Here is a 22,016-nt window from a genome sequence, read left to right as displayed (position 1 = left end):
GAGCAAGTTGGGTTGCTGGTCACCGTACCACCGCAAGCTGAGCCAGGGCAGGTTGAACACGTCCCCGGTGAAAAGGAAGTCTGGCATCCAAAGCCACAGAAGTCGTCTCCGGTGTTGCAGTATCCATTTTTTGAGCTGTAAGACGACTTGTAAATGGTCTGACGATGTGAGAAGATAGGAAGAAGTATAGTTGATGACTTACCAACATAACCCGGAAGGACATGTGTAGCCATTGGAGCCACCACAAGTGTTGTCTGGACTTGTCTTAACACCAGTGGATGCAGGCTGCGCTGCTGAGGAAGATGCGGCAGCCCCTCCGCCTGAAGAAGTAGAGCAGGTTCCAAAGGATGACTGACAGCCGGTGCTGCAGTGATCGATAGACGAGCCACAATATCCCCACTGGCTACAACAGTCACCGAAGTTGCTACCTCGACAGGTGTTTCCACCCGTTCCGCCACAGGTTCCATCCTGGCTGACCGTCTTGCCGCCGTTGGTGACGGAGCTACAATCACCAAACTTTGATTGGCAGGAGTTGAGGCAGTGGGCATCTGTGTTCCCGCAATATCCCCACTGGCTGCAACAGGTTCCGAAAGTGCTTCCCTTGCAGGTGTATCCCGCGGTGCCGCCGCAGGTGCCATCCGAGCTGACTTTGCCGTTGGTGCTGGTGCTGCCGCCTCCGCTGCTGCCAGAACTAGTTGTGCATTTGCCGAACTTGGACTGACATCCTGTTCCGCAGTGTGCGTCAGTTGTTCCGCTGGTATACCAGGTCAGCCTTGGTATTTCTTCGCAGTCTTGTCCGTCGTTATGGGGGTTAAAAATTACCACCAGTTGTATTGACTGCAGCATTGAGATCCCGGGCAGGTGTAACTATTGGAACCTCCGCAGGTCTGATCCGGAGAGGTGGCCGCTGCAGCTATTCCCGCCAGGGACAGAAGTCCAACAAGGGAAATTCTAACCATATTTTACAAAGATGACAAAGTATTGATGTTGATTCGCCTTTTGTGAAAGTAAGCCGTAGTCCGCGATAGAGGCTGACAGGTTTGACGCAATATCAACCTGGAGGACACGATACTTAAACCTCAATAAATTTGAAGCAGTCTCTAATTCAAGGTTTTGGTGCTACTTTGGCGGTCATCGCTTGCAGACGTGGCGGTCAAGCGAACATTCTCAGACTCCCCAGAGCAAGACTTTGAGATGAAATTTTGACTTCTAGCCTAACCCCAGTCAGCGCTTCATTCCGTTTCCGGTTATGAAGGATAAGAAACCCGCGACTTCGTGCACCTATCCGAAGAGAGTCAACATGGATTCTTCGGCCGGATCTGTTCAATCTACGTGGCCGGCCCGAGGAGATGGCATGACTATCGTCTCCACGATCGGATCTAGGAAATTAGTGCTACCGCTCACGCCGTTCTAGATTTCCGAGAGTTTGTCTTGCCTTCAACCGGCACTGCGGGGATGTGTGGGTGCAATCTGCTGTCGACTGAAAACGGAAACAGGCATCAATCCAAACGAAATGGCCTCAGTCTAGAATACGTGCCGCAGTAAAAGGAGAGATTCGCGCCCTCTAGGTGATCGAATGGATGTTGCTGTCTGTTGACATCGGGACCATGTAGTGAGCCAGCCAGCTGGGCCCCGCGTGCCTGCGCGCTTCGTCTGATGACAATCAGATGTCTCAAACCTTCGCTGTTGCTTTCTTCGGCTCGGCTACATCCCACCTCCACGCTTTGTGCAAATAAGGTTTGAGATCTCAATGTTAGTGGTGTCCAGCCTCATTTCCAACGTCAATGCCAATTTGGTGAGAATCAAGCGTTTTGTTTCTTTATCCCTTTTGACAATTGAGGGACATCCTCCCCGCCAACAATCCTTCTGAAAATCCAGATACAAACAAGGCACGCTGTAGTTCTCCGGGGACTGTGGCGCGAAGTCTGCATTTTTCAGGGCTCGACGGCGTAATATTGGCCTTCATAGGGCTCAATAGCGCTGGACGGTGCGACGGTGCTCTGGACAGGGCAAACATCTTCAGACCTCAATCCAATCACAGATACTCTCAGTGTCCAATATAGGTCTTCTTCTTATCTATACCATAAAACTGGTACTTCCGCCGTGGAGGATTTGTGCACGGAATGGTTGGATGCATCAGTATCTGCCTATGTGCAGGAATTTTAGTCGCGGGTCGATCGCTGCAGGCGCGTTCTCGTTCAACAATTCAATTCATGCCTCTGCTATGGAGTGTGACTATGCCGAACGCAAGTGACTGCCGCTGTTGTGCGACAAAACGCTCACAGCGGGTCATAAAACGAATTCGATGAGAAACCTCGATATCATTAGGCGATCGTGAGCGTAACAAATGGTCCAAACACACGTCAGGCTCACTAGCAAGCGGAATAGAAACATAGATATAAATCCGGCAGGAGGAGTTCATCAATCGGAAGGGTGGCCGAGTTGGTTATGGCGCCAGGTTAAGGTCAGCTTAACATCTGTTTCCTGGTGGGGCAACCCGCGCGAGTTCGAGTCTCGTCCCTTTCATTTTCAAGTTTTTGACGGGTCTAACAACTCATTGGTCTTCTACCAACAAGGTCCTACTACTCTTGGTCGTTCGTTATTCGAACCTTTTGATTCTAGATAGGTAGAGGGTTCATATCTTCTGCCGTCGAAAAAGTGCAATTGAGCGTTTTAGAGAGAAACTGGTCAGTGTCCAGACGTCTATTTCCATTTGCTTATGGGTGTTTGTTATTATTAGAACTCGACACATCTAAGTTCAGGATTCGCTTCACTTTGGCAGACTTCTATTGCTGCCTAATGTGTCTTATAATGACTGAATAAGTGGCATTCTCGATCTACGGCTGTGCTAAGTCTCCATCAGGGTCTCGGAGACATACAATGCCGCAGTCCTTAAGTATCAGACGCTACCAAGCAGGTTCCGACCCACGTGAGAATTTATTCCTTATGTCAAAAGAATAGAATTGAAGCCCCGTCGAGCAAAACTGTTCCAAGCAGTGAAACAGTAGACCTGCTTGCCAGCGCCAAGCTGCTGCCGTCATCGAGAATGCCCAATGATCCGGTCGGATTTTGAAAGAGAAGGAGGTGACTATTCCGCTCATGTTCAATCGCCAGCAGTCGATACTGTTTCAAGTGTATTTGCCAAGATGGAACGACAACTTGACGGGACCAATCTATTCTGTCAAGCCTCAAGGCTACGCAGGCAATGCATCGACATCACGGTAATTTACAGCCCCGGAAAGTGCACACTGACTCGAACGGTTGCCTGGAAACTAGTTAAGCTGAGTACCGGCATTCTTAGTGGCATTACTTTTCGAAGCGACTTCGGTATTATAATTTCCTGCCCCCTGAGTTCCAAGTTCGAGACACCGACTGCCTGTCCACCAGTCTAAATTCAACTCAGATCGAAAGGCATGTGCTTCTAATATTTTGGCTTGGTTTATGAGCCACCTTCCAAAACTCTTTTTCCACAAAAAGCACCTGGTAGTCCCCCATCGAGTCGTTGTGACGGGTACGATAATGAAACTCTTCTCAGGCTTTTTGGGCCTTGCTCTGGCTCAGTGTACGTTCTTGAACCCCCCAAGTCACACTACACAGCTGACGATTCACCAAGTATCGATGACATCACTTGCTGCGACTGTCCCCGATGATGCCTTTGACTATGTCGTTGTGGGTAGTGGTCCGGGAGGAATCGTCACTGCTGATAAGCTTTCTGCTAGCGGCAAGAATGTCCTTCTGATCGAAAGAGGACCTCCATCTTCTTTCAGATGGGGCGGGAGTGAGTCAATAAAGATAGCTGGGCTAACTACGGCACCAAGCTCTGACAGTTTTGTGTAGGGATGAGAGGGACATGGCTTGAGAATTCCAACCTCACAAGGTTTGACGTTCCCGGGCTTTACGGTTTCATATGGCAAGATAGCGTTGGCATCAAATGCCCAGATGTTGTTCCCATGGCAGGCTGCGTTCTTGGTGGTGGATCCGCCATCAACGCGGGCCTTTGGTTCAAGGTAAGTGTTTCTTTCTCTTTCTCTGATTCAATCTTCGTTGGCTACCGCTGAGACTCCGTAGCCTCAAAGATTGGACTGGGATACACAGTTTCCCCATGGCTGGAAAGCCGAGGACCTGTCTGCTGCCACAGACCGAGCCTTTCAGCGTGTCCCATGGACCAATATCCCTTCCAAAGATGGTATCTTGTACAACCGTGAGGCCAACGACTTAATAACGAAGGGGCTCGTTGAAAACGGATGGACCAGCGTTGAGGCCAACAATGAGCCAGATGCTAAGAGGAGAACCGTCTCTCAATCAGAGTACTTCTTCCAGCATGGTGAGCGAGGTGGGCTCTTGGAAACATACCTTGTGTCAGCAGCAGCTCGCGGTAACTTCAAGCTCTGGACGAACACGCTTGTCACTAGAGTGGAGAGAGGGGGAGAGAGTGTCACTGGTGTGCAAGTAGAGCCTGCTGGTGAGGGCGGTTACAACGGCACCGTCAAACTTGCTGCTGGTGGCCGAGTCATCCTTTCAGCGGGAGTATTTGGCTCAGCCAAGATTCTGTTTCGGAGCGAGTGTTCCCCTCTCAATTCAAGGGCGAGATGACTGCTAACAATCTCGATAGGTGGGATTGGCCCGAAGGATCAACTAGAGGTTGTCCAGACAGCCGAGGGCGACGCCCTCGTCGACTCTGCCCAGTGGATTGATCTTCCAGTCGGTTACAATCTCGACGACCATGTGAACGTAATACTTACTTGAAAGACACCGTCATAGTATAGTGAAATTAATTCTTCTTAGACAAATATTCTCTTCGAGCACCCGGACATAGTCAACTACGACTTCAATAGCGCTTACAACAACCCCATTCCGGATGACGCCGCAGCATACCTATGTGAGATAACAGACTTCCCTGTGCGAGATGGTTTGACTTTCTTGACTAACAGTAATCTTGCAGCCAATCGATCAGGCATACTGACCCAAGCAGCCCCGAACATCAACCCAATCTTCTGGGACGCGGTTCAAGGAGAGGATGGCATCGACAGATGGTTTCAATGGACGAGCTATGTTGGCGGACCACAAAGAGGCAGGAGACACAGTTCGTAGTCATCGCTCTGCTCTCGGATAACCATCGCTGATCGCCACAGATACATCCGGCATGGCAGCTGCCCTAGGACTAGGCAAGACTTCGAGGGGTCGCGTCACAATCAACCCGTTTCTCGTTATGGATGTCAGTGTACTTCCTTACTTCAACGATGAAGGGAACCACGACTTTGAGGCTGTTGTAACTACCGTTAGCGGAGTTGTCAAGGCGATTTCATCCATTCCTGGCGCTACAATGATCAATCCTGCCCCTGGCCAAGACATACGAGACTACGTCCAAAATGTGAGTAAATCATACTTTCCCCTCAGAGTTCGATATGAAAGTAAGCTGAACATATCGTGTGAATAGGTGGCTGTGGATATCGGCCGCACCGCTAATCACTGGGTTGGAACCACCCATCTTGGGACCGACTCTGCTCTCGAAGGTGGTAAATCCGTTGTTGATCTCAACGCACAAGTTTATGGAACGAAGAACTTGCACGTTGTTGACGCAGGGATACTCAATGGGATTTTCACTGCGAATCCGCAAGCTGGAATTGTTGTTGCTGCCGAGAAGGTGGCCGAAGACATCATCAAATTGCATGGATAAACGAGCACCCAGAGTTTTGGAGCGTGTCTACATTTAGCGGTGGTGGAGATTTAAGAGACTCGCACGATTGTTTTAGGTTAAGGTATCCTGGCCTAGTATACAAACCTCGGTAATTCTCTCCTGACAGACAAGCTTTCTGACCCGACGGGCTACTTCTGACTGATTACTTCGTACCTGGATGACACTTCTATATCGTGCCGCGATGATGGCAGTAGTTGACTGTCGACATGGTCTCTGTAGTCGTGAAGAGTTTAAAAAAACGCAATCACGCCCAGTCAAGGATAGCCTCAGCAATTAAGGTTCATCAATCCCTGAAAACTCGTAGCCAGACGCGCAGCTTGTACCCACGTCCGCGTTTCCCCAGGCTTGTCTGGCAGCAGCTTAAGCCCCAGAGGACTCAACCGGATCTCGGCACGAACGTCTGGAGCTTCGAAGTGACATCCTTAGCGCATTGCAATTCATTCCCACGTTCAGATGACCTTCCTGTTTGGTGATCGTTCTTACATTCGTCCCCTAATCTCGGGAGTCGCATTCAGCCGCCCGAACAAGCGCGAAGTCTCTATCCGTACAGCTTACCAAGATCAATGATTCAACGTGTAATTCGTGACCAACCCGAGAATCGATGATCAGGGCTCATCCAGTTGCTAGTGGCCCCGTGCTCTAGAAACAAATTTGGAAGTCTTGATGCCCTTTAGGCACTAGCAGCAGCACTGTCGCTACTGTCGCGGCAGAGTGCGAGTCATAGCTCGACTCGCAAGATTCCTCGCGTTCTGAAGCAGTATGAACCCTGACTCCGTGTGAACTTACGATAGTAAGCAAAACGCGCCGCTTAGGCACATCAAGGGACCCTTGGCTTAATTGGCAGCACCGCATAGTAAAACACTGGGCGAGTTCGTCCAACAAGAGGTTCTCAAACCATCGACTTGCAACTTTGTCAATCATCGCAGCGGCTATGGACAACTTCACGACCATCGCCGAATGCGAGGGGTCTTTCGGCCCCGCTGCAACCATATGCAGCAACCGATTCGACTTCACCCTCCTCTTCGAACAATCTATCCTGAACATTGGCCCGTCAGCTGTGTTGCTTCTGGCTCTTCCTTTCCGGCTTCAGCAGCTTCTTCATCAACGCCGCAAAGTCTTGCGACATCCCTCAAATGTCGCAAAGATCGCCACCTGCATCGTCTTTGGCGGACTTCAAATCGCCTCGCTCGCGCTATGGACGCAAGCACCGTTCTCTAACCGCGTCTCTGTCGCTGCCGCAGTTCTCGGCGTTCTAGATGCCTTGGCCCTCACTCTCCTCAGCCACGCAGAGCATCTCCGATCTATTCGACCATCCACCACGATCTGCGTCTACCTGGCGTTCTCGCTCATCTTTGACGCCGTGCAATGCCGCACGCTATGGCTGCTCCCCGGATTGCACAACCTGGCCAGCGTCTCCAGCGCAGCGCTAGCAATGAAGTTGGCAATGTTTCTTCTAGAAGTTCAAGGCAAACGCACATTCCTCCTCGCTGCTCTGCGCCACTTGAGCCCCGAGGCCACGAGCGGCATCATCAGTCGCGGTTTCTTTTGGTGGCTCAACAGCCTGCTGGGGAAAGGCTTCAAGGCCACCTTGTCTCCTTCAACTCTCTACGACATTGATGATGATATGCGGTCTGAATATCTGCTCCAGAACCTCGATAACGCGTGGAATCAACGGAGAGGGCATGGAAAGCGGGCCTTATTACGCTCGATCTTCAGCACGACGAAGATGGCTTTGCTGGTCACGGCGGTACCCAGACTCGTCTTAGTTGGACTCAAGTTTGCACAACCGTTTCTCATCAACCGAATCATCAAGTACGTCGATGGGGACCGAGGATCTGATTCTAAGTCTGTTGGTTACGGTCTGATAGCTGCGACAGGCTTAGTCTACCTGGGCAACGCGGTGGGTTACAGTAATGCTGCTTGATTGAGGTTCTCTCCACTAATAAGGCTTCTTTTGTGTTAGCTGTCGACAGGTTTTTACCAACACAAGCTCTTCCGTTACATCACGATGATCCGTGGATCTCTGGTTTCTCTCATCATGGCTAATAACCTCGAGCTAGACATAGCGAAAGCTAGCGATCCGTCTGCGTCATTGACTTTGGTCAGTACCGATGTGCGGACCATCTGTAGGTCGTTTGAAACGATCCATGAGGTGTGGGCAAACCCTATAGAGATAGGCATTGCCATATGGCTACTTCAAAGACAGCTTGGTCTCGGAAGCGTGGGGCCGGCTGTTACCATCATAGGTAAGCAACCGTAATCAACTCTAGACCAAAATATGATACTCTTGATCTAACATCGACTTGAGCTTGCACGATTGGAATGGCGAGGTTGTCGAAACTTATGCCTCGAGCTTCGAAGATTTGGAACGAAGAAATCCAAAAGCGAATCACAGTCACTTCGGAAGTTCTTCGTGCAATCAAGGAGACAAAGATGCTGGGAATGGTGGACTTCCTTCAGCGTGCTATCCAAGATCTGAGAGTCGCAGAGTTGCGCAGAGCCAAGCAGTATCGCCGCTTCATCACCTACATGAATATGTTAGGTAAGCTCAAGCCGCTGATCAATCGTTTTACCTCATAAGCTAAGATATGATATCCAGGCAACGCTCCGTCAATGATCGGTCCTGTTGTGACTTTTGGCCTTGCCATCATTGCGCAAAAGATCAATGCTGGGTTGTCACTCTCTATCGCCACGGTATTCACCTCGCTTACCATCATCGACCTGATTGCTGGGCCACTTGCGCAGCTAATTACCTCTGTACCGAGCTTGGTGGCATCTTTGGGAAGTTTCGAGAGGATCCAAGCCTTCCTCGAACAGGGTAGGCCATCAACGGTCACGAATCCTGATTACCTCGAAGCTGCAAATCACTCTCACGACCGTGGCTACACCGAAACTGATCATGGCATAGAAATGGGCACAATGCGACCGAAGACGTCGCTCGAGCCATTTTCCGAACAGAGAGACATTGCGACGGTCCAGAACGGTTCGTTCAGGCTCAAGGTGGACGAAGAGCCTATTCTACATGACATCAACCTCCGCATCGCCCCTTCAACTATGACTATCGTGATTGGCCGAATAGGCTCGGGAAAGACCACCCTCATTCGGGGACTTCTTGGCGAACTACCCACTACCGGATCGGTCAAGACTCTTGAAGGTCCTGTAGCGTACTGTGCTCAGACAACTTGGCTGACGACAGCAACCGTCAAGGAAAACATTCTTGGCGAAACACCGACCGATGAGGACTGGTACGAAAGGGTTGTACATGCTTGTGCTCTCGTACCCGACTTCTCTCAGCTAGCAAACGGAGATCACACAGTGGTAGGAAGCAAAGGCCAATCCCTCAGCGGAGGTCAAAAGCAGCGGGTTGTAAGTTGTACTCCTTCCTCTCGCTGGTAGCTATGCATAATCGCTCACTCGCTTTTATAGGCTCTGGCACGAGCAGTATTCTCGCAAAAGCCTGTTCTCGTTGTTGATGATGCGTTGAGCGGGCTGGACAATGCAACCCAGACTCAGATTTGGGACTGTCTTTTTAGCCCGCGAGGCCTTGTCCGCCAATATGGCGCAACCGTGATCTTGACAACACACTCACGTAAGTGGATACACAGATGCACATCGCAAATTTTCACAAATCAGGCCTTTGACTCACACCGCATGCAGTGAATAATCTCAAATTTGCGGACCAAATCCTCATTTTGGGCGATGACGGGCAGATTGCCAGCCAAGGCAATTTTGACGCTATTCGGGAAAGCGCTTATCTTCAGAGCCTTTCCTTCGAGGATCCGCAGGCCAAAGATGCGAAGGACGCTGAGACCATTTCAGTCGCAAAATCTCGACAGCAAAGTCGACCGCAAACCAAAGGAGTAGAAGCTGAATCAGAGCAGGACCTCTTGAGAAAGGCTGGCGACACTACGCTGTACTGGTACTACCTGAAATCCATTGGTTGGTGGTATGGCTCTGCTGGTGCGATATCCTTGATTCTCGACTGCTTCTTCCGAGTCTTCCCTCGTAAGTCTCTCTTTGAATGCTTGTATCGGCCATGATGTCTAACTTCTGCCAGAAATTTGGCTCAAGATCTGGACGGAAGAGGATGCGAGGGCCGGCTCATCAGACACAGGCTTCTACTTCGGAGTCTACTCTGCTATTTCTGTCGTGGGCTTGTTTGTCATTGGTGTCAATATCTGGTACGTTGCCAAAGCACATTTATGCGACTTAATTAGTCGGACGCCGCTCATAGAAACCGCAGGATCATGTTTGTTTTGATCGTACCTAGGTCTTCTCAAAGCCTGCACTGGACTCTTCTTCAGTCTGTCATGAGGTGGGTCGCACTTTGCTAGGCTGCATTGTACATCGTTCCTTACTATCTTGCAGGGCACCATTGTCATTCTTTGGATCAACAGACACCGGCGACTTGATCAATAGGTAATTATATCAGATTCGTGTTGGAAGCTGTAGGTGCCTAACATTTTACAGATTCAGTCAGGATCTGTCGCACATTGACCGAGATCTTCCTACAGCGTTGTTTATGACATCAATCGGTGAGTGACTCGTCCCGTGTATCAGCTGAAATACGCAGCTGATTCCTCTCAGCTGTTCTCGATTGCCTGGCAGGAGCCGCCCTCATTGTCATTGGTGCCAAGTACCTTGCAGCAGCCATTCCGTTCGCTTTGCTCGCCCTCTACTGCCTACAGGCTTTCTACCTGAGAACTTCTCGCCAGATGCGGTTCCTCGATCTCCAAGCCCAGGCTCCTCTTCTGACCAAGTTGATCGAGACCATCGATGGCTTAGCAACCATCCGCGCCTTTGGCTGGCAGACTGCCTTCCGGGAAACCTCACTTGAACTCTTGGATGAGTCCCAACGGCCGTATTACCTGATGTTCTGCATCCAACGCTGGCTCACTCTGGTTCTCGACATTCTTGTCGGTGCTATTGCAGTTTTTCTGGTCTCGATGGCCATGATGATACCAGACGCGACTAGCACTGGAGCCATTGCCATTGCGCTTTACAATGTGCTCAATTTCAATCAATCTCTGGCCACTTTGATTACCTCTTGGACGGAGCTTGAAACATCGCTAGGAGCAATCTCTCGTTTGCGAACCTTCGTATCTCGAACACCAATTGAACCGACGCCTATAGCTGAAAGACCTGACAATATCCCACGCCAATGGCCTTCTCAGGGTCAGGTTGAGATACAGAATATCACAGTATCTTACTCCGCGGAAACGAGGCCAGTACTCAAGGGAGTCTCGCTTTCTATCCAGCCGGGAGAGAAGGTTGCCATTTGTGGGCGCACAGGTAGTGGCAAATCGACTCTCACACTCGCCGTCTTTAAACTTCTTGGCCTCGATGCAGGCAGGATCCTGATCGACGGCGTCGACATTGGCAATGTTTCGAACGATGTGCTCCGCCGATCGCTTATTGCCATTCCACAGGAGCCGCTTCTCTTCCCAGGAAGCCTGCGTAAGAATCTATTCCCCTTCAGCGACGACTCAAGCGCAGATGAGGTGCCGTCCGATGATGGCCTCATAGATGCCCTGACTAAGGTCTCGCTATGGTCAGCCATCTCCTTGAGTGGTGGTCTCGACACGGATGTCTCCAACCTACCACTGTCCAAGGGCCAAAAGCAGCTGTTGTGTCTGGCCCGGGCCATTGTCAGGAAGAATTCTAGCAGGGTCCTGGTTCTCGATGAAGCCACCAGTGCCGTCGACCAAGAAACCGAAGAAATGATGGCTAGAATCATAGAGACCGAGTTTGTTGATCATACTATCATATCTGTGGTTCACCGTCCTCAGGCCCTCCGTGGCATCGACAAGATTGTCACCTTGCAAGACGGCCGAGTAGCAAGCGTAGGGTCGGCAGAGAACTAGTGAAAACGAGGGCTTGAGAATGCGGGAAAGTTGTATGTAGACAATAAGACAAGTTGGGTCCTTCAGCCAACGGCTGTTCATGTTTTTCTTTTGTCTTGGCTAACGATGGAAATCTGGCAATCAGCTCGTTTGGTTCTCGCGGTGGAACATAGGCCTGGCTCCTGTGTTTGCTATCATTTCTACAGCGGAACTCCTTGGCATTGCGTCTTCGGCACGATCCGCCGGGTGGCCATCCGCCCTGCGATGCCACGGAGGCTTTCTTTCGCATTGACCATCACGATGATGAACCAGGATGTGCAAGGGGGTCTTCAATGTTGATCGCTTTTCTATTTCCCCAGGTTTGCTCAACTGTTTACATCAAGGCTCCCGAGGACCTTAATCCGATGAAGATGACTTGAAGTCTAAGAAAAGGCGTTACTTCTTCACATAACTATGCATAATAATGCCTTCCGAATCCCTTTTATTCACCCCATGAACCTTGCTAACTCGCTAGTTGCTTGCGTACTTGCACACTGATAATCTATCATCTATATTGAGTTTCGTACGAGCTGAAGCCTCATTGTTTTGGGCTGTACTCCATCGTGATTGTCTTCGTTTGTACAATATTGTTTCCTCGCATGATGGCTTTCTCTGATGAATCATCCTCCGTTGGATCGCTCTCGCTATGACCAGTGGCAAAGGTCACCGGCTTATTGGGCCCCATGCTGGCCATCACGGATGCCTCGCCATTGTTGTCGCGATCGAATTGTGAATACTCGACCCTATTCCGAGTTCCATTTGTACCACCGATAGTCATTCGCGATATGGGCTTGCTTCCAGTGCCACCAAGAGTTTTGGTTCCCTCACCATATGTGCTTTCGCCGATGATTTTGGGTGCTACGTGCCGGAAGAACTTGCGCAACGTCGGAAGAGAGGCGCAAATGACGACCAGATTTGCTTCAACGATACTGGGAGACCGATTTGTCAGAGAAGGCAGCTATGAATTTCGAGATTGGGATCAAAGGAGGCCTAGCTTCACTTACATCCATAAACTGGCCCATGAGATGACCCAGCTTTGGTCCATGCTCGTGAGCATAGCTGGCAGAAGAGAAACACGGACGATCGAAGTCACGACTGTCCTATACGCCTTGTAAGCTTCACTAGAACCTTGTTACACGTACCATCATCTTCAAAGATAGCGGCGATGCCAACTTACAGCGACCCGACTGCGAAAATGAAGAATAGCCCAACTTTCTGTCTGGGCGGAATCTGTAGCTTCACGACGATGGGTATCGGAAGCGCAAAAAGTATCAAGTCTGAGATAATATTTGCCGCAGCAGTGGCAATGTATAGTGACGGTCGGTTGATACATGTGCCTTCCGTGATGGTAACGTCCCAGCTCATTGAGATTGGATCACAGGCGAATACCAGAGCAAAGAAAATACCAATGCTGTAGCCGGCAATGATCGCAAGAGAAATCCACACAGCTCGTTTGAACCATCTCTGAGGGGATAGTCGAAAGTAGAATATCAAGAGGGAGACTTTGGCGAAACTTCCACAGAGGGTATAGATGGCGGCGGCGAGAAAAACATCCTGCATTCACGATGACGTTAGTACACCGAGCTAACAAAATATAATCCTGACCTTCAAGAACAGAATGAATAGACTATGAGATTCTGTTCCACTTACCATCATGTATATATTGTACTTTTCGACGGAGATCTCCCATCCGTGGACACCTCCGGACCCATACGCAAACATATCTACCGAGGGCTTGTTAGCAACAACCTAGCCGACCATCTCAGCTTGGCGTATTCACTCACGAACACATAATCCAATGGTAGCGATGGAGGTGAACTATGATACAGTCAGCGAGACTGTTGCCCACAAGTTGATCAAGCTTGTCGACGTTGTGTGGGTGGGCTTGAGGCTGCAAGTTGCGGCAAGTCGCGACCCGGTGTCCGAGATACTGGAACCTACCCAAGCCAGAAGAAGAAAGACTGTCAAGACTGAAAGTTAGTCCACGCAGCTTGCCAAGTTGCTGCTGAGGATCTGATGGAAAGCAAATCGGGTTGATACACCATAGTATAGGAAAGGAATCTCATAGTGCTGTTTGCTGGGTATTCTTACCATCGTCCCACTGTAAACGACCGATCAGGAAGGCTTTCGTGTACAGCCTTTGCGCCATGAGCAGAAGACTCAGAAGGGTACCAAATCCAGCTACATAGTAGGCTTCGGGTACAGCTTGCCGCTGTGGGTTGTCAAAGTCGACCACATAGCCTTCAGGGGGCGGAAGAACCGTGACAACGCCGTTCACCACTGGCATGGCTTGGATACTGCGAGTCGAATGGCCAAAATGCTGATTTTTTGCTGATGTTTGCGGTAAAATGGGTCACTCAACAAAGTCGATCGAATGGCAGGAACACAGTATCATAAGTATGTGGGCGACCGGTGGCTTAAAGGAGATTGCATCCTTCGGGCGAAGGATATTTTCGGACACCATGGTCGTTATGTAACAAACAATATTAGAGTAACTGCAGAAGTATTAGTTTTAGCATGTATCATTCCCGACTCCTTGACACCAGCACTCTTTGCACATCATATCTAGAGTGATTCGCAAGCACGTACACGTTCATGTTAAACCTGTGAGCTATGAAGCGCGGAAGAAGGGAGTTCATGTCCTCGCTCCCCATACTTCCTGATGGAAAAGGCCCTGTTCTTGTTCCACCGTCTTGCAGTCACAAATTTCTCTTGGAACCAACGCCGGAATACCCTTGACTAGCGGTCGGCCAAGACAATTCTGCGCGATATCACTTCATCCGGCATTCTGGCCCGAAGAACAGCACGTAATTGTCGATGTTTCCACTTTTGCCTGTCGCTCAACAAGCCCGGTGACAGGGATGAGTTGTGTTGGAACTAGGGTCTTGTGAAGTTGAGACAAATCCTCCATCCTCTCTTTTGGCGAAGTGCACGAGGGATTTCAGCGACTGCGTGGCGAGAACCGACGGCCAGGTCGTTCGATTACTTGTTTCGAGGCTCAAATGCACTCGCATGAATACGCCTCATGCCTGCAGTTCTTGGCTGCAAGAGGCTGCATCTCAATTTAAAAAGTCTTGGGAGTGAGTTGCAGAATTTTCTCTCACTTGTCACCTGTCGGGACTTGATCTCCGGTCCAACCGCTTCCCGTCCCGCAATGTGAAAGGAAGCTGTGGCAAAGGCACGTTCGATCGATGCTTATTTTGTAAGGTCGCTGGATGAAGAGATATAAGCTGCTGAAGACTCCGGAGAACGAGGTAGCTTCAGCCTTCCGAATGGAGAACACCTATCATACTTTATCCTGGCATAACTTTAGCGCCTTGCATTGTGGTACTGTATCTCATGGCACCCGTACCGTCGATGAGCTACCCCGGATGATGGCGGGGACTAAATCGTTCGATGCGGCCTGCCCCTCGAGATCGGCTCAGTCCGTCGAAACGTGGGTCAGTAAGCATTTTCATCTGGTCCTGGCCGAGGCGATGTTGGTTGCTCGTTGTCGTCGGCGTGATGCCTGTAAGTTGTCAGGGTTTCTAGAAGGATGAGCTTGCGCGGAGGGCGCGGAATCGAATCCCAGTGCCCGGTAGCAAGTCAATTTCTTCCCCGACGGCAAGGCCCAGGATCTTGGGTAGGACAACGGAGCTTCGGTGACTGGGATGGTATTCGGTTACTTCCAACGACATCGAGCAACGTTGTGGAAATACATAGGATGGGAAGAGGGAAAAGAGCAACAGGGGTTGAAATCGCACCAACGATATTCTGTGCTGCCAGACAGGGGAAAGAAGCATGTTTGCCAAGTCTCCAACGCAAGGATTGCAGAAAACTTAGCCACATGCAATGGATACTACCCACCCTTGCCAGAACTGAAGACTGGACCGATAAACATCACATCAATGACAACTGGACGGTGCCAGCCGTGATGAGGGGGTATCTTGTTCTACCTCACTGCATCACGGCAGCAATGTCCCACCTTCATCTCAGTCCTACGTTTGTCCAGGCCCTTTCAAGGATCAATATTCCATTTCGGGCTTGTTACAATCCACCGTGCTGGATTGCAGCACCGAGGTTGCTTCAGTACAGGGTAATATAAGGACAAGCTGACGGCTCATTGTAGAAAGTCTGCTTCCGTGTTCACATCTGTCAGTGCAACCCGCTCGCGTCGGTCTTTTTCGCAAGTCACTCCTTGGCTTTGGTGCTCGGTCTTGCCACCAGACTCTCCACGTCCGTCCTATCAACCGACCTTGGCAATCTTCGATCCGGTCCAGCCTCCATGATGAAGTCTTCTATCATGGCGATGAGCACTGCAGCAGCTTTGTTTGAAGTTGCGTCGGCTGCGACTTGCTACTCGCAGTCAACGGCATGCGTGAGTTCCTCTGGCTACAGACACATCTCCATTGCAAATATTAATCGACGCATCTTGCTGACTTTGACCAGTGCTTGAAATTGAACAAGGCCCCAGGACTCGCTGGCAAGATCTACTTCCCCAACTCAACCGAGTATGTGGAACGTATGGACTCGTACTGGTCCATCACCGCTGCCCTGGACCCTTGGTGTGTCGCACAGCCCTCAACAGCCGAGGATGTCTCAACCATCATCACCACCCTCGCTGCGTCCAACTGCACATTCGGCGTTCGCGGCGGCGGCCACGGCTCCTTCGCTGGATCCAACAGTGTCAACGATGGTGTCACCATCGACTTTGGCTTCTTCAACAGCACCACCTACAACCCTAAAACGAAGATCGCCTCCATCGGACCCGGCGGTCACTGGCAGACTGTCTACGACACTCTCGCCCCGTATGGTGTTGTCGTCACAGGTGGCCGTGCTGGTACCGTCGGAACTGGAGGCTTCATCCTCGGCGGCGGCAACTCCTTCCACTCGGCGTCTCACGGTTTTGCCTGCGACCAAGTTGCCAACTTTGAGGTGGTCCTTGCTGATGGATCCATCGTCAATGCCAATGCCACTTCCAACCCGGATCTGTGGCAAGGTCTCAAGGGAACCGGTGCCAACCTCGGTCTTGTGACCCGCTTCGACATGTACGCCATTGACTTCCCCGACCCAACCAAGCCCGTAGTCTGGGGAGGCAACCTCATCTACGACCTGGAGTCCGGACCCAAAGTCATCGACGCCCTCGTTGAGTTCACAGAGAACGTCCACAAGGATGAGAACAGCTCTTCTATTGTCTACTGGGCTTACCTCCCCCAGCTCGGCGGTATGATCCTCAACGCCGCTATCGAGAACACCTTGGCCGAAGTTGCACCCCCTGCCTTTGACGCCTACTATGCCGCCGGCAACATTACCCAGGACACTACCAAGGTCGACTTAATCTCCATTGTCGCAAACGAACTCGGTTCCGGCCAGCCTGCCGGCTTCCGTAACGCCTGGTTCACTCTCGCATTCGACAACGATGCGAGGGTCATGAACTACGCCGTCGAAAAGTTCTACACCCTCAACGCGGATCTCGAGAAGGCCGTCGGTGCTGACTCGGGCTTCAACACCCTCTGCATGTTCCAGCCCATCACCAAGTCTATCGTCGACAAGGGCATCGCCATGGGTGGCAACAGCATGGGACTGGACCACTACATCACCCGAGGTAACGGCATCATGTTCCTCATTACCTTCGCCGTCAACGGGGCTGAGAATGAGACAATTTCTTTCCCGTACATCCAGGCTTACACGGAGGATGTTGAGGCTTATGCCGCGTCTCTGGACTTGAACTGGGGTTGGATCTTCCTCAACTATGCCCACAAGGTGCAAAATGTCATCTCGTCATACGGTGAGGCTTCCATCGAGAGGCTGAGGGCCGCTTCTACCAAGTATGATCCTACTGGTGTTTTCCAAAACCTGCGTCACTCGGGTTTCAAGATTCCCTTCTAGATGTCCCGTGTGACAGTTGGCGAAAGTAAAAGCCTCCAACATTAGAGACCTTTGATGCAGTTAGCACCTTAATGAACCAGACAATATGTTGGTTACGTAGACTCATAACGTTAAACAACACAACCTCACGCTTTGGATACCTGTCTACATCCCGTGCCCAGCCTGAAAGCTCGAATTTTTAATCATCTCAGCATATCATTGGGAACTTTGACAACACCCAGCATCGAAAGAGTTGGTATAAGGTATAAGCTAGGTGGTATAAAACTCGGAACTGCTAGAAGGAACGCTACGTTTGCTATGTACTCTATTCAGAAAGCGACCTCTATCGAACAAAATCGATCTTGGAAACGAATCCGACTATCAACAGGTGCAGCCACCGCTCAAGGCCACACACGGCAGCCAAGTGCAAAACTCCCAGAAAGACCCATCACCCGCCATGCAAGTACAGCAGTAGCAACCAGCGCAACAACAATCTGGACCCAGACTGCCACCCGCATTGGCACCACTCCTCAAAGGGTCCATCTGTTTTCCAGCCTCGTAAGCGCCGTACACTATTCCGGCACCCGCTCCCGCGGCCGCGACACCCCATAGCCCGTTTTGCATCGAATTCTGGAACCCCTTGACGGCCTTATCCGGTGTGATTTCGGTGAGTCTGTGAGTTGGCGTCTCGAGACTTTCCGTGAACCAGTTGTAGTCTAGAGCACATCCTTCAGGCTTCTGGATGATGCCGCCGAATTTCTTGAGTAGCTCCCGGCAGTCGTCGTATCCCAAGTCCTCGGCTACGATGGATGAGCGCGCGGCAGCCCATTCGGTGTTGACTTCGTCTTTCGTCAACGTCGTCCAGCCTATCTGACAAACGGTATAGTCGCGGGTGTGATAGCCCTTAGCCGGTGTCGAAAGCTTGAGTGCCCTGAGCTTATTCATCTCTTCCTTCAAGGACCATGCAACCACCCTCGCTTCATACACCCGAGCAGGCTCGAACGAACTGGTCTTTTCGCTCTCTGGCACCTTGTTCTTCGGGATACTGCCATTCGGTAGGCGTAGCTCGTACTTTTGGCCGTGCGTAATGATGGCCCAGTGTAAAAGACATCCGTCGTCGACGCGGCGAGAGTACCACACTTGTTCGCCCTTGGTTGTGTCCTGTCCCTGCTTGCCACGAAGGTCCACTTCTTCTTTCAACTTTTTCCTATCTTCTTCTTGTTGCTCTCTAGCCCTCAGGATCTCTGAATTTTTGAACATTGTGTGACGAGTTCGAGTCTTAGTGCAGAGTTATCGAGGCGTGTGGCGTAATGGTCTGTGAGAATTTGACGACGATAACCTCACAAATTGAGTCGGATCGTATGGCAACTTTTACTCTCAATAGATATTGGCATATTACACTCCATAAAATAAGCGTGGGATCCTGGTTTTCAATGCTTCAACGAAGCCGCTGACGGCATAAGCTGCAGCAGTGCAGCGTGTGCCCTGACATCGCCGCGTGGGCTGCGCGGACTGCGCCGCAGATAGCTACCAAGTCTTCCCCATCTCATAGGGCATTTCGCTCTCACGCATTCTCGGATTGGCCAATACCAGCCTACAATCAATGGGATCTTTTTGGGTAGGATCTTTTGTGTCTCTCTTTACCATAAGTAGGGGAGGCGCACCGCCTAAATGGACGACGAAGATGACATCACCCCCTAGTTACGGGAAGATCTTCCCTGCATCGCCTCTGCTAAGCTTTCGGGCGGTTAATGTGGGGCGGCCTAATACAGGTCCCCTTCCTTCGTCCGATCAGCGAAAGACTAAATGATGCTTGTCTGATATGCGCACCATGGGAGACACGTCAAACTACATGTAAGCTTCGCGTGCCACTCAGAGCAGGTGATGGGCCGTCCTCGGGGCGTGATCATTTCGCCTTCTTGATGGCTGGGGCCATCGGAAGACTTGCTCCCTTCAGTCCTGATAATACTGTGGCTCACTGCGCGTAGGTAGTCCTTTGGTCGTACCCTAGAATAGAGCCAAGCAGGCAAGCAAGGTACGCAAATTTGACACGAAGCATTGATTGTAATGCTCACCTCATAATGAGCATGCGACCTATCCAGATATAGGCAGCTGTGCTCTCCACGACCTGACGGAAGAGCTTCGTACTGCCCTCTCGTCTATGGTGTGCCTCTCGACGTCTAGTATTTGGGCCTTATTCTGGAAAGAATACTTGATGCATGGTCTCAAGCCAACGGCGACGGGTATCAGCGAAAGGACATTTCGTCACTTCATCCATAACGTTCTGATTCTCTTCGGGAGAGGGACTTCTTAATCGGTCGATACTTTGGATCCACAGCCATCATCATCCAGTACTCATCGACGGCGTGCAGCGATGGGTCGTAACCCGTTGACAGAGGGAAAAGGTCCACACACAATTTGGCAAACTATCGATATCTAGCCATTGTTCAAAGGTAGCCAGCTTGGAGGAAATTTGACTGCGTATCAAAGCCATCAAATACCCTCGCGCGCTGACGGAATCTCGGAGCAAGATTTCGTAAAAACCACAACACGCTGACCTCGTTCTCAGCTCATAAAGGTCCACCTCACCACTCCAAGAACTAGTTCAGACTGTTTTTCTTTTCTTATGTCCAAAAAAGCTTTGAGGACAGGATCACACAGCTCACGGACGTGGAGCTGTCGCCAAAAAAAAATCCGGCATGCCGCAGCGGGCTGCAAGTAACATCGCCATTACCCAGCCGAGACTCCACATCCAACTAATGGCAACATGGCCGAGTGGTCCAAGGCGATAGACTTGAATTGTTCACGATTCTGACATCTATTATCTTCGGATGCGCAGGTTCGAACCCTGCTGTTGTCGCAAATGTTTTGGTCTGGCAAATTTTCATGACCTTTTTTTTGTATTAATGGCCAGTCCAGTTGAGCGAGGATACCTAGATGACCAGTTATTGTGATTATGGCTTGGCATATCTGAGCTGACAAGTGTGAACCTGGATACAGAATGTACATGCGGCACATCAATGGACCAGCAATCTCATGGTGTAACTCCAGTTCCGCATCATTACAAAAAGCTTAAGCCGTTGCCGAATGTCAATAGATCTCTTGACTATGGCCTCGACAAAGTGTACGAAGCAATTAGCGACCCATTGTAGTTACGTAGCTAGTGTGCATTGAACCTGACATGACCTGGCACTCTTCCCAAAGCCGGAGTGCCCATTGGCATTAAATATTACAACCACGATCCAGAAAACTCCTCGCTCCCAAGTTCGTTCGTTACCTTGACAGACACAACAAAAAGTTAGCTCACAGGGTTCACGTGGCAAGCAGTCACGGGGTAAAGAAAAACAGAAAAGTCAGAAAACATACCACGATCAACAACCATCCGGTCGTTCAGAAAGGCACTGGTCCATGCAGTGATTGCCCACAATAGCACCATACACCTTGCCAGAGACGTAGCTGCGCATGATGTCACGGCAATTATCGTACACAATCTCCGCGGCGGGGACGAGCTCCGCAACGGGCGTCGGCTTGTCAATGAAGGCGGTCCAGCTGACGCAGCACCGCGCCGTCTCGATCTCGAGGCAGTAATCCTGCGGGGTGCCGCGGATCATATCGTTGGCCTTGTCCGTCTTGAGGACCTTGATGAGGCGGTAGCAGATGCTAGCCATGGCCTGGTGGCTCTTGTCGCAGACGAGCTCGTTCTCGCCGCACATGGCGGACGAGGGCTCGCCGGCGTTGTCGTTGGCGGTGCTGTCCTCACCGGCGCCGGCGGTTGTCTGGGTGATGGTGATGTCGGTGTAGTTCTTGCGACCCCAGACGGAGAAGGTGCCGATGTCGTTGGTGTAGAGGTCGAGGACGATGCGCGAGGGGAACTCGGCCTCCATGGCGAATACGGCGTCCGCTTTGGGGAGGAGATGAGGTGGCAGAGCTCTCGCGACCTGCATGCTGGCACTCAGCGCCGTGTTGGCCTCGGGGATGATCATCTTGACGACGGTGCGCTATCGATGATTAGTTGTCTGTGTGTTGCATCTGTTATACTTGATACGCCATGCCATGAGCTTACCTTGCAGGCGAGATTGCCTCGACTTGCTTGTGTGAAGGAAAGGCTATGAAAGAGGGAAAGATAGAGCTCCGAAGGGCAGTCCTTCCGCCGCTAGATTTATACACGCCGTAGGAGGGAAATCTTGTAACCTGTGTGTATGTGTGTGTGCGTGCGTGTGGCTGACAGAAAATTCGGACCCAGGAGGCAGACAGACAGAGGAACGAGAGACCGTGAGGGTAGAGCCCTCGAACCAAAGGAGTGCAGGAGATGAATATCTCGTGTACGGGAAGGACAGGATGCCGTCAAGGTCACGGTTCTTGTAAAAGCATACCAACTGGTAGACCACCCTGCTAGAAAGGAAATGGCCTTTCCGCGGACCGGGGCACGGGGGGTTGAGTTCTTTTCTAGTCAGGCTGTGTAATTGCGGGCTCCGGAATCTGCTCAGCAAGGCCCAAGGCAACGAATGATATGTCATGAATAGTAATGCCGGGAAGGAGCACATGTTGGGACAGTAATCAAATATTGTAAGTGGCTGCATCTTCTGCAT

General features: G+C 50.9%; 6 protein-coding genes and 2 non-coding genes across 8 annotated transcripts; 6 read left to right on the top strand and 2 right to left on the bottom strand.

Moving 5' to 3' along the window:
• The first annotated feature begins 2,427 nt into the window (after positions 1–2,427).
• Positions 2,428–2,526, top strand: N0V96_004497. Its single transcript has one exon. It is a non-coding gene; the product is annotated as a tRNA-Leu (tRNA).
• A 1,424-nt stretch (positions 2,527–3,950) lies between these two features.
• Positions 3,951–4,746, top strand: N0V96_004496 (uncharacterized protein; the record flags this gene model as incomplete). Its single annotated transcript, XM_065757127.1, has 3 exons — positions 3,951–4,007; positions 4,069–4,324; positions 4,613–4,746. The coding sequence occupies 3 exons, from the start codon at positions 3,951–3,953 to the stop codon at positions 4,744–4,746; spliced, it is 447 nt and encodes a 148-aa protein (XP_065614340.1).
• A 1,883-nt stretch (positions 4,747–6,629) lies between these two features.
• Positions 6,630–7,622, top strand: N0V96_004495 (uncharacterized protein; the record flags this gene model as incomplete). The annotated part of the gene is made up of 1 exon (XM_065757126.1): positions 6,630–7,622. The coding sequence occupies one exon, from the start codon at positions 6,630–6,632 to the stop codon at positions 7,620–7,622; it is 993 nt and encodes a 330-aa protein (XP_065614339.1).
• Positions 7,623–8,020: 398 nt separating this feature from the next.
• Positions 8,021–11,562, top strand: N0V96_004494 (uncharacterized protein; the record flags this gene model as incomplete). The annotated part of the gene is made up of 6 exons (XM_065757125.1): positions 8,021–8,240; positions 8,298–9,064; positions 9,125–9,287; positions 9,356–9,703; positions 9,756–9,866; positions 10,286–11,562. The coding sequence occupies 6 exons, from the start codon at positions 8,021–8,023 to the stop codon at positions 11,560–11,562; spliced, it is 2,886 nt and encodes a 961-aa protein (XP_065614338.1).
• A 4,371-nt stretch (positions 11,563–15,933) lies between these two features.
• On the top strand, positions 15,934–17,448 carry N0V96_004493 (uncharacterized protein; the record flags this gene model as incomplete). Its single annotated transcript, XM_065757124.1, has 2 exons — positions 15,934–15,937; positions 16,034–17,448. The coding sequence occupies 2 exons, from the start codon at positions 15,934–15,936 to the stop codon at positions 17,446–17,448; spliced, it is 1,419 nt and encodes a 472-aa protein (XP_065614337.1).
• A 322-nt stretch (positions 17,449–17,770) lies between these two features.
• N0V96_004492 (uncharacterized protein) lies at positions 17,771–18,687 on the bottom strand (the record flags this gene model as incomplete). The annotated part of the gene is made up of 2 exons (XM_053188559.1): positions 17,771–17,805; positions 17,928–18,687. The coding sequence occupies 2 exons, from the start codon at positions 18,685–18,687 to the stop codon at positions 17,771–17,773; spliced, it is 795 nt and encodes a 264-aa protein (XP_053054521.1).
• Positions 18,688–20,188: 1,501 nt separating this feature from the next.
• Positions 20,189–20,287, top strand: N0V96_004491. The gene has a single exon. It is a non-coding gene; the product is annotated as a tRNA-Ser (tRNA).
• Positions 20,288–20,798: 511 nt separating this feature from the next.
• On the bottom strand, positions 20,799–21,410 carry N0V96_004490 (uncharacterized protein; the record flags this gene model as incomplete). The annotated part of the gene is made up of 1 exon (XM_053188558.2): positions 20,799–21,410. One exon carries the CDS (start codon positions 21,408–21,410, stop codon positions 20,799–20,801), a length of 612 nt encoding a protein of 203 aa, XP_053054520.2.
• Positions 21,411–22,016: the final 606 nt, after the last annotated feature.

This window comes from Colletotrichum fioriniae (genome assembly GCF_027942845.1).
Source record: "Colletotrichum fioriniae strain IMI 355084 chromosome Unknown scaffold_4, whole genome shotgun sequence".
Classification (NCBI taxonomy): Eukaryota; Fungi; Ascomycota; class Sordariomycetes; order Glomerellales; family Glomerellaceae; genus Colletotrichum; species Colletotrichum fioriniae.
This window is presented reverse-complemented; position numbering and strand designations above follow the sequence as displayed.